The sequence below is a fragment of the Cherax quadricarinatus genome, chromosome 80, assembly GCF_038502225.1.
Source record: "Cherax quadricarinatus isolate ZL_2023a chromosome 80, ASM3850222v1, whole genome shotgun sequence".
Classification (NCBI taxonomy): domain Eukaryota; kingdom Metazoa; phylum Arthropoda; class Malacostraca; order Decapoda; family Parastacidae; genus Cherax; species Cherax quadricarinatus.
The window spans coordinates 1,828,259-1,842,368 of record NC_091371.1 but is presented as its reverse complement, the minus strand read 5'-3'; the positions used below and the strand labels follow the sequence as shown (position 1 = coordinate 1,842,368).

Below are 14,110 nucleotides of genomic sequence, written 5' to 3'. Positions count from 1 at the left end.
TTGAAAGAATTAAGAGTAAGACGGAGAATAGGATAGCAGATGAACAAGGAGGCTTTAGGAAAGGTAGGGGGTGTGTGGACCAGGTGTTTACAGTGAAACATATAAGTGAACAGTATTTAGATAAGGCTAAAGAGGTCTTTGTGGCATTTATGGATTTGGAAAAGGCGTATGACAGGGTGGATAGGGGGGCAATGTGGCAGATGTTGCAAGTGTATGGTGTAGGAGGTAGGTTACTGAAAGCAGTGAAGAGTTTTTACGAGGATAGTGAGGCTCAAGTTAGAGTATGTAGGAAAGAGGGAAATTTTTTCCCAGTAAAAGTAGGCCTTAGACAAGGATGTGTGATGTCACTGTGGTTGTTTAATATATTTATAGATGGGGTTGTAAGAGAAGTAAATGCGAGGGTCTTGGCAAGAGGCGTGGAGTTAAAAGATAAAGAATCACACACAAAGTGGGAGTTGTCACAGCTGCTCTTTGCTGATGACACTGTGCTCTTGGGAGATTCTGAAGAGAAGCTGCAGAGATTGGTGGATGAATTTGGTAGGGTGTGCAAAAGAAGAAAATTAAAGGTGAATACAGGAAAGAGTAAGGTTATGAGGATAACAAAAAGATTAGGTGATGAAAGATTGAATATCAGATTGGAGGGAGAGAGTATGGAGGAGGTGAACGTATTCAGATATTTGGGAGTGGACGTGTCAGCGGATGGGTCTATGAAAGATGAGGTGAATCATAGAATTGATGAGGGAAAAAGAGTGAGTGGTGCACTTAGGAGTCTGTGGAGACAAAGAACTTTGTCCTTGGAGGCAAAGAGGGGAATGTATGAGAGTATAGTTTTACCAACGCTCTTATATGGGTGTGAAGCGTGGGTGATGAATGTTGCAGCGAGGAGAAGGCTGGAGGCAGTGGAGATGTCATGTCTGAGGGCAATGTGTGGTGTGAATATAATGCAGAGAATTCGTAGTTTGGAAGTTAGGAGGAGGTGCGGGATTACCAAAACTGTTGTCCAGAGGGCTGAGGAAGGGTTGTTGAGGTGGTTCGGACATGTAGAGAGAATGGAGCGAAACAGAATGACTTCAAGAGTGTATCAGTCTGTAGTGGAAGGAAGGCGGGGTAGGGGTCGGCCTAGGAAGGGTTGGAGGGAGGGGGTAAAGGAGGTTTTGTGTGCGAGGGGCTTGGACTTCCAGCAGGCATGCGTGAGCGTGTTTGATAGGAGTGAATGGAGACAAATGGTTTTTAATACTTGACGTGCTGTTGGAGTGTGAGCAAAGTAACATTTATGAAGGGATTCAGGGAAACCGGCAGGCCGGACTTGAGTCCTGGAGATGGGAAGTACAGTGCCTGCACTCTGAAGGAGGGGTGTTAATGTTGCAGTTTAAAAACTGTAGTGTAAAGCACCCTTCTGGCAAGACAGTGATGGAGCGAATGATGGTGAAAGTTTTTCTTTTTCGGGCCACCCTGCCTTGGTGGGAATCGGCCAGTGTGATAATAAAAAAAAAAAAAAAAAATTGCCATTTTCCACTTATCAGGCACTATGCCAGTTTGTAGTGATATATGTTAAAAAGATTAGCCAAAGGTATGCTAAGTTCCTCTTTACATTCCTTTAACACCTTTGCAGACAGTTCATCAGGGCCTGGGGATTTGTTAGGTTTTAGTTTCTCTATTTGTCTGAGGACCATGTCACTAGTTACCGCAATCATGCATAGTTTATTGTCGTACTGTTCTACATAATCTAATATTTCAGGAATATCGCTAGTATTTTCCTGGGTGAAAACTGAGAGGAAGTAGGTATTGAGAATTTTGCACATATCCTTATCAGTGTCAGTGATCTGTCTGACCAGAGTTACTCTTAAGTGGGCCAATCTTGTCCCTAATCTTACTTCTGTATACCTGAAAGAACCCTTTTGGGTTAGTCTTCGAATCCCTTGCGACCTTAGCCTCATAATCCCTTTTTGCTTTCTTATTCCTTTCTTTATTTCTCTCTTTAATTGAATATATTGATTTCTTAACTGCCCATCCCCTCTTTTGATATGCCTTATACTGCATGTATAAGTTCTATCAAGCACCTCAACTACTGGAAATGCTTGGAAGCACTTGACTTGTACTCATTGGAACGCAGGCGAGAGAGATATATCATAATCTACACTTGGAAAATCCTGGAAGGAATGGTCCCGAATCTGCACACAGAAATCACTCCCTACGAAAGTAAAACACATTCCAGAATTTTCTCTTTAGTTATGGCATAGGTTATAAGACATTCTGGCAGGATGACACTACCAGTGGTACCAAAATTGAAAGGATGTTGCACAAATGTTGCACATATGTTATTATCGAGGTTTATGACATTTCCTCGACCACTTGTGGCCACATCTACTTCAAAGCCACTAAACTCAGGGTCAACATCACTTTCCTCTTAAAATGGGAGTGTTATTACTACATGACATCAGTGAATTCCTGGTGTTTGCTGCACTGTTTGCTCTAGCTGGCGCTCAGTTAAACTGGTGCTCCCACGAGGTACTAAGTGGTCCCAGATATTTTTAATACTATGGACAATGAGTGTTAAGACCCATTCTATGCTGACCAGGCATCTCAGGCCAATTGTGCCAAATTTGGAGGCAGGAAAAATAAACACAGATCTACGTTTGGAGCACCAGCGGTAAGAAAGTAGATCTACGTTAGGACAGTTAATGAGTTAAGTAGTTTGTAAGACATGATTAGTTTTCCGAAATGCACTGCATGATTAGAGGCTTTCTTTTGCACCTACTATTTTAGTTATGTATCTACCCTCACATCTACATTAGCTGCATGTTCAATATCAGTTACCTGATATCATTATCAGGTAACTGGATTTCCATAAGTATAGAGATATACCTAGTTGGATGAATCTTATCAGGCCAGCATGGTGTAGCGGTTAGAGCACTGACTTGCCATGGGTTTGAATCCTGTCCATTCCATGAAGTTAAAAAAAATTTAAATGTAGTGAAGACAATAGATACAACTGTACAGTTACCATCACTAATGAAGCATGACAAACATACCTTTATTAGACTGAACTACCCCACACAATTTCTCTTCCTGCTTGCAACTCAGTTCTTCAGAAACTTCCACAAAATGCACACTCAGATCGCTCCCTGCTTCTCCAAACTGTTGTAACACCTATTCCAAAAGAAAACAATCATGATAATATTCAATTTACTGTACTTAGAGCTAGATGTAAACAAGCAGAAAGGCTCTTTTAGATAACATTTAACCAGATTTTGTTTTTCTTGTTGACTAAATTCTTCTTAGTGATGGTGATAATAATGTATAACGGCTATACAGTGGTACCTTGAGTTACGAACTTAATTCGTTCCAGAAGGCTGTTTGAGTGCTGATACCGAATGAATTTGTTCCTATAAGGAATAATGTAAATTAGATTAGTCTGTTTCAGACCCCCCAAAAATACACTTACAAAAGTGGATAAATTAGACACATGTGCAACTCTTGGGTATCTTTATTGAGGAAACGTTTCGTCACACAGTGGCTTCATCAGTCCATACAAAGGAGAATCTTGAAGAACAGGAGGAGAATGAGGTAATCAGTCCCTCAACCTTGAGTCGATGTGGTCAGTCCATCAATCTTGAATAGATTCTATTCAAGATTGATGGACTGACCACATCGACTCAAGGTTGAGGGACTGATTACCTCATTCTCCTCCTGTTCTTCAAGATTCTCCTTTGTATGGACTGATGAAGCCACTGTGTGGTGAAACGTTTCCTCAATAAAGATACCCAAGAGTTGCACATGTGTCTAATTTATCAACATGTCGGTTCTCTGAAGCATTCATCTACAAACTTACAAAAGTACTTACAAAAATATACTTACATAATTGTTCGAGTTGGGAGTTGTTCGAAACTCAAGATACCACTGTATAATATTTTTGGTAACTGTCAACATTATACGGTAATATCCAATAATAACAGAATCAGGTGAGACCAAGATGTAGGGGCAGGGGAGAAATCTGTGTTGACTAAGACCAGCTGTTCTGTAGCCTCACTGTAACTCAATGATTATAATGCTTCCAGACCTGGATGTGAGAGTCAAGTGTTACAGTGGTGGTCTAACTTGTTCAACATTCCCACAGCTCTGAATAGTTTTAGAAGAATTCTGGCAGTGTTACTTGATTTAAAAATTGACACTTATCTTCACAATTTTTTTTTTTTTTCAACAAGTCGGCCGTCTCCCACCGAGGCAGGGTGACCCAAAAAAGAAAGAAAATCCCCAAAAAGAAAATGCTTTCATCATCATTCAACACTTTCACCACATTCACACATAATCACTGTTTTTGCAGAGGTCAGAATACAACAGCTTAGAAGCATATACGTATAAAGATACACAACATATCCCTCCAAACTGCCAATATCCCAAACCCCTCCTTTAAAGTGCAGGCATTGTACTTCCCATTTCCAGGACTCAAGTCCGACTATATGAAAATAACCGGTTTCCCTGAATCCCTTCACTAAATATTACCCTGCTCACACTCCAACAGATCGTCAGGTCCCAAGTACCATTCATCTCCATTCACTCCTATCTAACACGCTCACGCACACTTGCTGGAAGTCCAAGCCCCTTGCCCACAAAACCTCCTTTACCCCCTCCCTCCAACCCTTTCGAGGACGACCCCTACCTTGCCTTCCTTCCCCTATAGATTTATATGCTTTCCATGTCATTCTACTTTGATCCATTCTCTCTAAATGACCAAACCACCTCAATAATCCCTCTTCTGCCCTGACTAATACTTTTATTAACTCCACACCTTTTCCTAATTTCCACACTCCGAATTTTCTGCATAATATTTACACCACACATTGCCCTTAGACAGGACATCTCCACTGCCTCCAACCGCCTCCTCGCTGCTGCATTTACCACCCAAGCTTCACACCCATATAAGAGTGTTGGTACTACTATACTTTCATACATTCCCTTCTTTGCCTCCATAGATAACGTTTTTTGACTCCACATATACCTCAATGCACCACTCACCTTTTTTCCCTCATCAATTATATGATTAACCTCATCCTTCACAAATCCATCTGCTGACACGTCAACTCCCAAGTATCTGAAAACATTCACTTCTTCCATACTCCTCCTCCCCAATTTGATATCCAATTTTTCTTTATCTAAAACATTTGATACCTTCATCACCTTACTCTTTTCTATGTTCACTTTCAACTTTCTACCTTTACACACATTCCCAAACTCATCCACTAACCTTTGCAATTTTTCTTTAGAATCTCCCATAAGCACAGTATCATCAGCAAGAAGTAACTGTGTTAATTCCCATTTTGAATTTGATTCCCCATAATTTAATCCCACCCCTCTCCCGAACACCCTAGCATTTACTTCTTTTACAACCCCATCTATAAATATATTAAACAACAATGGTGACATTACACATCCCTGTCTAAGACCTACTTTTACCGGGAAGTAGTCTCCCTCTCTTCTACACATCCTAACCTGAGCCTCACTATCCTCATAAAAACTCTTTACAGCATTTATTAACTTACCACCTATTCCACATACTTGCAACATCTGCCACATTGCTCCCCTATCCACTCTATCATATGCCTTTTCTAAATCCATAAATGCAATAAAAACTTCCCTACCTTTATCTAAATACTGTTCACATATTATTTTTATTATTATCACACCGGCCGATTCCCACCAAGGCAGGGTGGCCCGAAAAAGAAAAACTTTCACCATCATTCACTCCATCACTGTCTTGCCAGAAGGGTGCTTTACACTACAGTTTTTAAACTGCAACATTAACACCCCTCCTTCAGAGTGCAGGCACTGTACTTCCCATCTCCAGGACTCAAGTCCGGCCTGCCGGTTTCCCTGAATCCCTTCATAAATGTTACTTTGCTCACACTCCAACAGCACGTCAAGTATTAAAAACCATTTGTCTCCATTCACTCCTATCAAACACGCTCACGCATGCCTGCTGGAAGTCCAAGCCCCTCGCACACAAAACCTCCTTTACCCCCTCCCTCCAACCCTTCCTAGGCCGACCCCTACCCCGCCTTCCTTCCACTACAGACTGATACACTCTTGAAGTCATTCTGTTTCGCTCCATTCTCTCTACATGTCCGAACCACCTCAACAACCCTTCCTCAGCCCTCTGGACAACAGTTTTGGTAATCCCGCACCTCCTCCTAACTTCCAAACTACGAATTCTCTGCATTATATTCACACCACACATTGCCCTCAGACATGACATCTCCACTGCCTCCAGCCTTCTCCTCGCTGCAACATTCATCACCCACGCTTCACACCCATATAAGAGCGTTGGTAAAACTATACTCTCATACATTCCCCTCTTTGCCTCCAAGGACAAAGTTCTTTGTCTCCACAGACTCCTAAGTGCACCACTCACTCTTTTTCCCTCATCAATTCTATGATTCACCTCATCTTTCATAGACCCATCCGCTGACACGTCCACTCCCAAATATCTGAATACGTTCACCTCCTCCATACTCTCTCCCTCCAATCTGATATTCAATCTTTCATCACCTAATCTTTTTGTTATCCTCATAACCTTACTCTTTCCTGTATTCACCTTTAATTTTCTTCTTTTGCACACCCTACCAAATTCATCCACCAATCTCTGCAACTTCTCTTCAGAATCTCCCAAGAGCACAGTGTCATCAGCAAAGAGCAGCTGTGACAACTCCCACTTTGTGTGTGATTCTTTATCTTTTAACTCCACGCCTCTTGCCAAGACCCTCGCATTTACTTCTCTTACAACCCCATCTATAAATATATTAAACAACCACGGTGACATCACACATCCTTGTCTAAGGCCTACTTTTACTGGGAAAAAATTTCCCTCTTTCCTACATACTCTAACTTGAGCCTCACTATCCTCGTAAAAACTCTTCACTGCTTTCAGTAACCTACCTCCTACACCATACACTTGCAACATCTGCCACATTGCCCCCCTATCCACCCTGTCATACGCCTTTTCCAAATCCATAAATGCCACAAAGACCTCTTTAGCCTTATCTAAATACTGTTCACTTATATGTTTCACTGTAAACACCTGGTCCACACACCCCCTACCTTTCCTAAAGCCTCCTTGTTCATCTGCTATCCTATTCTCCGTCTTACTCTTAATTCTTTCAATTATAACTCTACCATACACTTTACCAGGTACACTCAACAGACTTATCCCCCTATAATTTTTGCACTCTCTTTTATCCCCTTTGCCTTTATACAAAGGAACTATGCATGCTCTCTGCCAATCCCTAGGTACCTTACCCTCTTCCATACATTTATTAAATAATTGCACCAACCACTCCAAAATTATATCCCCACCTGCTTTTAACATTTCTATCTTTATCCCATCAATCCCGGCTGCCTTACCCCCTTTCATTTTACCTACTGCCTCACGAACTTCCCCCACACTCACAACTGGCTCTTCCTCACTCCTACAAGATGTTATTCCTCCTTGCCCTATACACGAAATCACAGCTTCCCTATCTTCATCAACATTTAACAATTCCTCAAAATATTCCTTCCATCTTCCCAATACCTCTAACTCTCCATTTAATAACTCTCCTCTCCTATTTTTAACTGACAAATCCATTTGTTCTCTAGGCTTTCTTAACTTGTTAATCTCACTCCAAAACTTTTTCTTATTTTCAACAAAATTTGTTGATAACATCTCACCCACTCTCTCATTTGCTCTCTTTTTACATTGCTTCACCACTCTCTTAACTTCTCTCTTTTTCTCCATATACTCTTCCCTCCTTGCATCACTTCTACTTTGTAAAAACTTCTCATATGCTAACTTTTTCTCCCTTACTACTCTCTTTACATCATCATTCCACCAATCGCTCCTCTTCCCTCCTGCACCCACTTTCCTGTAACCACAAACTTCTGCTGAACACTCTAACACTACATTTTTAAACCTACCCCATACCTCTTTGACCCCATTGCCTATGCTCTCATTAGCCCATCTATCCTCCAATAGCTGTTTATATCTTACCCTAACTGCCTCCTCTTTTAGTTTATAAACCTTCACCTCTCTCTTCCCTGATGCTTCTATTCTCCTTGTATCCCATCTACCTTTTACTCTCAGTGTAGCTACAACTAGAAAGTGATCTGATATATCTGTGGCCCCTCTATAAACATGTACATCCTGAAGTCTACTCAACAGTCTTTTATCTACCAATACATAATCCAACAAACTACTGTCATTTCGCCCTACATCATATCGTGTATACTTATTTATCCTCTTTTTCTTAAAATATGTATTACCTATAACTAAACCCCTTTCTATACAAAGTTCAATCAAAGGGCTCCCATTATCATTTACACCTGGCACCCCAAACTTACCTACCACACCCTCTCTAAAAGTTTCTCCTACTTTAGCATTCAAGTCCCCTACCACAATTACTCTCTCACTTGGTTCAAAGGCTCCTATACATTCACTTAACATCTCCCAAAATCTCTCTCTCTCCTCTGCATTCCTCTCTTCTCCAGGTGCATACACGCTTATTATGACCCACTTCTCGCATCCAACCTTTACTTTAATCCACATAATTCTTGAATTTACACATTCATATTCTCTTCAATATAAACACTTGATCTACACATCCCCTACCCACTCTAAAACCTCCTTGCTCATCCGCAATCCTACATTCTGTCTTACCTCTAATTCTTTCAATTGTAACCCTACCGTACACTTTTCCTGGTATACTCAATAAACTTATTCCTCTATAATTTTTACAATCTCTTTTGTCCCCTTTCCCTTTATATAAAGGGACTATACATGCTCTCCGCCAATCCCTAGGTACCTTCCCCTCTTTCATACATTTATTAAACAAAAGTACCAACCACTCCAACACTATATCCCCCCCCTGCTTTTAACATTTCTGTCATGATCCCATCAGTTCCAGCTGCTTTACCTCCTTTCATTCTACGTAATGCCTCGCGTACCTCCCCCACACTTACATTCTGCTCTTCTTCACTCCTAAAAGATGGTATACCTCCCTGACCAGTGCATGAAATTACCGCCTTCCTTTCTTCCTCAACATTTAAAAGTTCCTCAAAATATTCTCGCCATCTACCTAATACCTCCCTCTCCCAATCTACTAACTCTCCTACTCTGTTTTTAACTGACAAATCCATACTTTCCCTAGGCTTTCTTAACTTGTTTAACTCACTCCAAAATTTTTTCTTATTTTCATTAAAATTTCTTGACAGTGCCTCTCCCACTCTATCATCTGCTCTCCTTTTGCACTCTCTCACCACTCTCTTCACCTTTCTTTTACTCTCCATATACTTTGCTCTTCTTATAACACTTCTGCTTTGTAAAAATCTCTCCAACTTTTTCTCTTTTATCACCCTTTACTTCATCATTCCACCAATCACTCCTCTTTCCACCTGCCCCACCCTCCTATAACCACAAACTTCAGCCCCACATTCTAATACTGCATTTTTAAAACTATTCCAATCCTCTTCAACCCCCCCACTACTCATCTTTGCACTAGCCCACCTTTCTGCCAACAGTCGTTTATATCTCCCCCGAACTTCCTCCTCCCTTAGTTTATACACTTTCACCTCCCTCTTACTTGTTGTTGCCACCTTCCTCTTTTCCCATCTACCTCTTACTCTAACTGTAGCTACAACTAGATAATGATCCGATATAACAGTTGCCCCTCTATAAACATGTACATCCTGGAGCCTACCCATCAACCTTTTATCCACCAATACATAATCTAACAAACTACTTTCATTATGTGCTACAAATTTTACTTTTATTATTTTCTTAAGAAATTATTATATAAAGTACTTTAGCTGCCAATCTTTTACTTATAGAAAGCAGAGGCTTGTTATTGGAGGCATTCTACTTTAATGGGTTTTTATTGTTTCATAATTATTTTTACTTACATTATTAATCATCTGAATTCTGCTTTATTGTTTAAATTTGAGAACACAAGCAAGAAAATTCAAAAGGTAATAAATAGATATGATAATGAAACTAACCCTTAGAATGTCTTGCATGAGAGTGCCACGTCCAGGTCCCAGTTCCACTAGCTGCAGTGGCTTGGGTGATCCCAACTTGTACCATTCACTGTAGACCCACACACCTACAAGCTGGAGAACAATATCATAACACCTGTAAATAATTATGGCTCAGAAAATGAAGAATACTCTTGAACAGTTGTGAATAAATAAAACTACAAATACTTAGATTAATATAAAATTAATCTATGCTAGAGCCTCACACAATGCTAGAGTTATGCTCCTTAAGTTGATGCTTTATGTAATTAGCACTGTGTAATGTGAATGATTTTTTTTTAACACACTGGCAGTTTCCCACCGAAGCAGGGTGACCCAAAAAGAGAGAAAAAGCTTTCATCATTATTTAACACTTTCACTATCATTTATACATAATCACTGTCTTTGCTGGGGCACTCAGATACGACAGTTTAGATGTCCCTCCAAACTGCTAATATCCCAAACCCCTCCTTGAACCCTTAAACTGTCCAAACGTAGATCCACATTTGTACCGCTAACGCTTCAAACGTAGATCTATGTTTTATTTTTCCTGCCTCCAAATTTGGCACAATTGGCCTGAGATACTTGGTCAGTATAGAATGGGTCTTAACATTCGGTGTGTAGGTTGGTAGACAGCAACCACCCAGGGAAGTACTACCGTCCTGCCAGATGACTGTGAAACAGAAACCTGTAACTGTTTTGCATGATGGTAGGATTGCTGGTTTCTTTTTCTGTCTCATAAACACGCTAGATAGCAGGGATATCTTGCTACTCCTACTTACACTTTGGTCACACTTCACAGACACGCACATGCATATATATATACATACACCCTAGGTTTGTCTCCTTTTTCTAAATCTCTTGTTCTTCTTTATTTCTTCTATTGTCCAAGGGGAAGTGGAAAAGAATCTTTCCTCCGTAAGCCATGCGTGTCGTATGAGGCGACTAAAATGCCGGGAGCAATGGGCTAGTAACCCCTTCTCCTGAAGACATTTACTAAAAAAGAGAAGAAGAAAAACTTTATAAAACTGAGATGCTTGAATGTGCGTGGATGTAGTGCGGATGACAAGAAACAGATGATTGCTGATGTTATGAATGAAAAGAAGTTGGATGTCCTGGCCCTAAGCGAAACAAAGCTGAAGGGGGTAGGGGAGTTTCGGTGGGGGGAAATAAATGGGATTAAATCTGGAGTATCTGAGAGAGTTAGAGCTAAGGAAGGGGTAGCAGTAATGTTGAAGGATCAGTTATAGCAGGAGAAAAGAGAATATGAATGTGTAAATTCAAGAATTATGTGGATTAAAGTAAAGGTTGGATGCGAGAAGTGGGTCTTAATAAGCGTGTATGCACCTGGAGAAGAGAGGAATGCAGAGGAGAGAGAGAGACATTTTGGGAGATGTTAAGTGAATGTATAGGAGCCTTTGAACCAAGTGAGAGAGTAATTGTGGTAGGGGACCTGAATGCTAAAGTAGGAGAAACTTTTAGAGAGGGTGTGGTAGGTAAGTTTGGGGAACCAGGTGTAAATGATAATGGGAGCCCTTTGATTGAACTTTGTATAGAAAGGGGTTTAGTTATAGGTAATGCATATTTTAAGAAAAAGAGGATAAATAAGTATACAAGATATGATGTAGGGTGAAATGACAGTAGTTTGTTGGATTATGTATTGGTAGATAAAAGACTGTTGAGTAGACTTCAAGATGTACATGTTTATAGAGGGGCCACAGATATATCAGATCACTTTCTAGTTGTAGCTACACTGAGAGTAAAAGGTAGATGGGATACAAGGAGAATAGAAGCATCAGGGAAGAAAGAGGTGAAGGTTTATAAAATAAAAGAGGAGGCAGTTAGGGTAAGATATAAACAGCTATTGGAGGATAGATGGGCTAATGAGAGCATAGGCAATGGGGTCGAAGAGGTATAGGGTATGTTTAGAAATGTAATGTTAGAGAGTTCAGCAGAAGTTTGTGGTTACAGGAAAGTGGGTGCGGGAGGGAAGAGGAGCGATTGGTGGAATAATGATGTAAAGAGAGTAGTAAGGGAGAAAAAGTTAGCATATGAGAAGTTTTTACAAAGTAGAAGTGATGCAAGGAGGGAAGAGTATATGGAGAAAAAGAGAGAGGTTAAGAGAGTGGTGAAGCAATGTAAAAAGAGAGCAAATGAGAGAGTGGGTGAGATGTTATCAACAAATTTTGTTGAAAATAAGAAAAAGTTTTGGAGTGAGATTAACAAGTTAAGGAAGCCTAGAGAACAAATGGATTTGTCAGTTAAAAATAGGAGAAGAGAGTTATGAAATGGAGAGTTAGAGGTATTGGGAAGATGGAGGGAATATTTTGAGGAATTGTTAAATGTTGATGAAGATAGGGAAGCTGTGATTTTGTGTATAGGGCAAGGAGGAATAACATCTTGTAGGAGTGAGGAAGAGCCAGTTGTGAGTGTGGGGGAAGTTCGTGAGGCAGTAGGTAAAATGAAAGGGGGTAAGGCAGCCGGGATTGATGGGATAAAGATAGAAATGTTAAAAGCAGGTGGGGATATAGTTTTGGAGTGGTTGGTGCAATTATTTAATAAATGTATGGAAGAGGGTAAGGTACCTAGGAATCGGCAGAGAGCATGCATAGTTCCTTTGTATAAAGGCAAAGGGGACAAAAGAGAGTGCAAAAATTATAGGGGGATAAGTCTGTTGAGTATACCTGGTAAAGTGTATGGTAGAGTTATTATTGAAAGAATTAAGAGTAAGACGGAGAATAGGATAGCAGATGAACAAGGAGGCTTTAGGAAAGGTAGGGGGGTGTGTGGACCAGGTGTTTTACAGTGAAACATATAAGTGAACAGTATTTAGATAAGGCTAACGAGGTCTTTGTGGCATTTATGGATTTGGAAAAGGCGTATGACAGGGTGGATAGGGGGGCAATGTGGCAGATGTTGCAGGTGTATGGTGTAGGAGGTAGGTTACTGAAAGCAGTGAAGAGTTTTTACGAGGATAATGAGGCTCAAGTTAGAGTATGTAGGAAAGAGGGAAATTATTTCCCAGTAAAACTAGGCCTTAGACAAGGATGTGTGATGTCACCGTGGTTGTTTAATATATTTATAGATGGGGTTGTAAGAGAAGTAAATGCGAGGGTCTTGGCAAGAGGCGTGGAGTTAAAAGATAAAGAATCACACATAAAGTGGGAGTTGTCACAGTTGCTCTTTGCTGATGACACTGTGCTCTTGGGAGATTCTGAAGAGAAGTTGCAGAGATTGGTGGATGAATTTGGTAGGGTGTGCAAAAGAAGAAAATTAAAAGTGAATACAGGAAAGAGTAAGGTTATGAGGATAACAAAAAGATTAGGTGATGAAAGATTGGATATCAGATTGGAGGGAGAGAGTATGGAGGAGGTGAATGTATTCAGATATTTGGGAGTGGACGTGTCAGCGGATGGGTCTATGAAAGATGAGGTGAATCACAGAATTGATGAGGGGAAAAGGGTGAGTGGTGCACTTAGGAGTCTGTGGAGATAAAGAACTTTGTCCTTGGAGGCAAAGAGGGGAATGTATGAGAGTATAGTTTTACCAACGCTCTTATATGGGTGTGAAGCATGGGTGATGAATGTTGCAGCGAGGAGAAGACTGGAGGCAGTGGAGATGTCATGTCTGAGGGCAATGTGTGGTGTGAATATAATGCAGAGAATTCGTAGTTTGGAAGTCAGGAGGAGGTGCGGGATTACCAAAACTGTTGTCCAGAGGGCTGAGGAAGGGTTGTTGAGGTGGTTCGGACATGTAGAGAGAATGGAGCAAAACAGAGTGACTTCAAGAGTGTATCAGTCTGTAGTGGAAGGAAGGCGGGGTAGGGGTCGGTCTAGGAAAGGTTGGAGGGAGGTGGTCAAGGAGGTTTTGTGTGCAAGGGGTTTGAACTTCCAGCAGGCATGCGTGAGCGTGTTTGATAGGAGTGAATGGAGACAAATGTTTTTTTTTTAATACTTGACGTGCTGTTGGAGTGTGAGCAAAGTAACATTTATGAAGGGGTTCAGGGAAACCGGCAGGCCGGACTTGAGTCCTGGAGATGGGAAGTACAGTGCCTGCACTCTGAAGGAGG

The 14,110-nt window shown here is 40.8% G+C and overlaps 1 protein-coding gene across 5 annotated transcripts in view; it reads right to left on the bottom strand.

Moving 5' to 3' along the window:
* LOC128702286 (protein arginine methyltransferase NDUFAF7, mitochondrial) overlaps positions 1-14,110 on the bottom strand; it is a 166,449-nt gene that overhangs the window by 130,606 nt on the left and 21,733 nt on the right. For 4 of the 5 annotated variants that reach the window (XM_070102068.1, XM_070102072.1, XM_070102070.1 and 1 more), the window contains exons 5-6: positions 10,027-10,137; positions 3,033-3,150 (exon numbers count right to left, since the gene is read on the bottom strand). In XM_070102068.1, coding sequence (XP_069958169.1) covers positions 3,033-3,150; positions 10,027-10,137 — 229 coding nt within the window. Of the gene's footprint in view, positions 1-3,032; positions 3,151-10,026; positions 10,160-14,110 lie in introns of all 5 variants that reach the window. The other variant, XM_070102073.1, reaches the window with a different exon arrangement.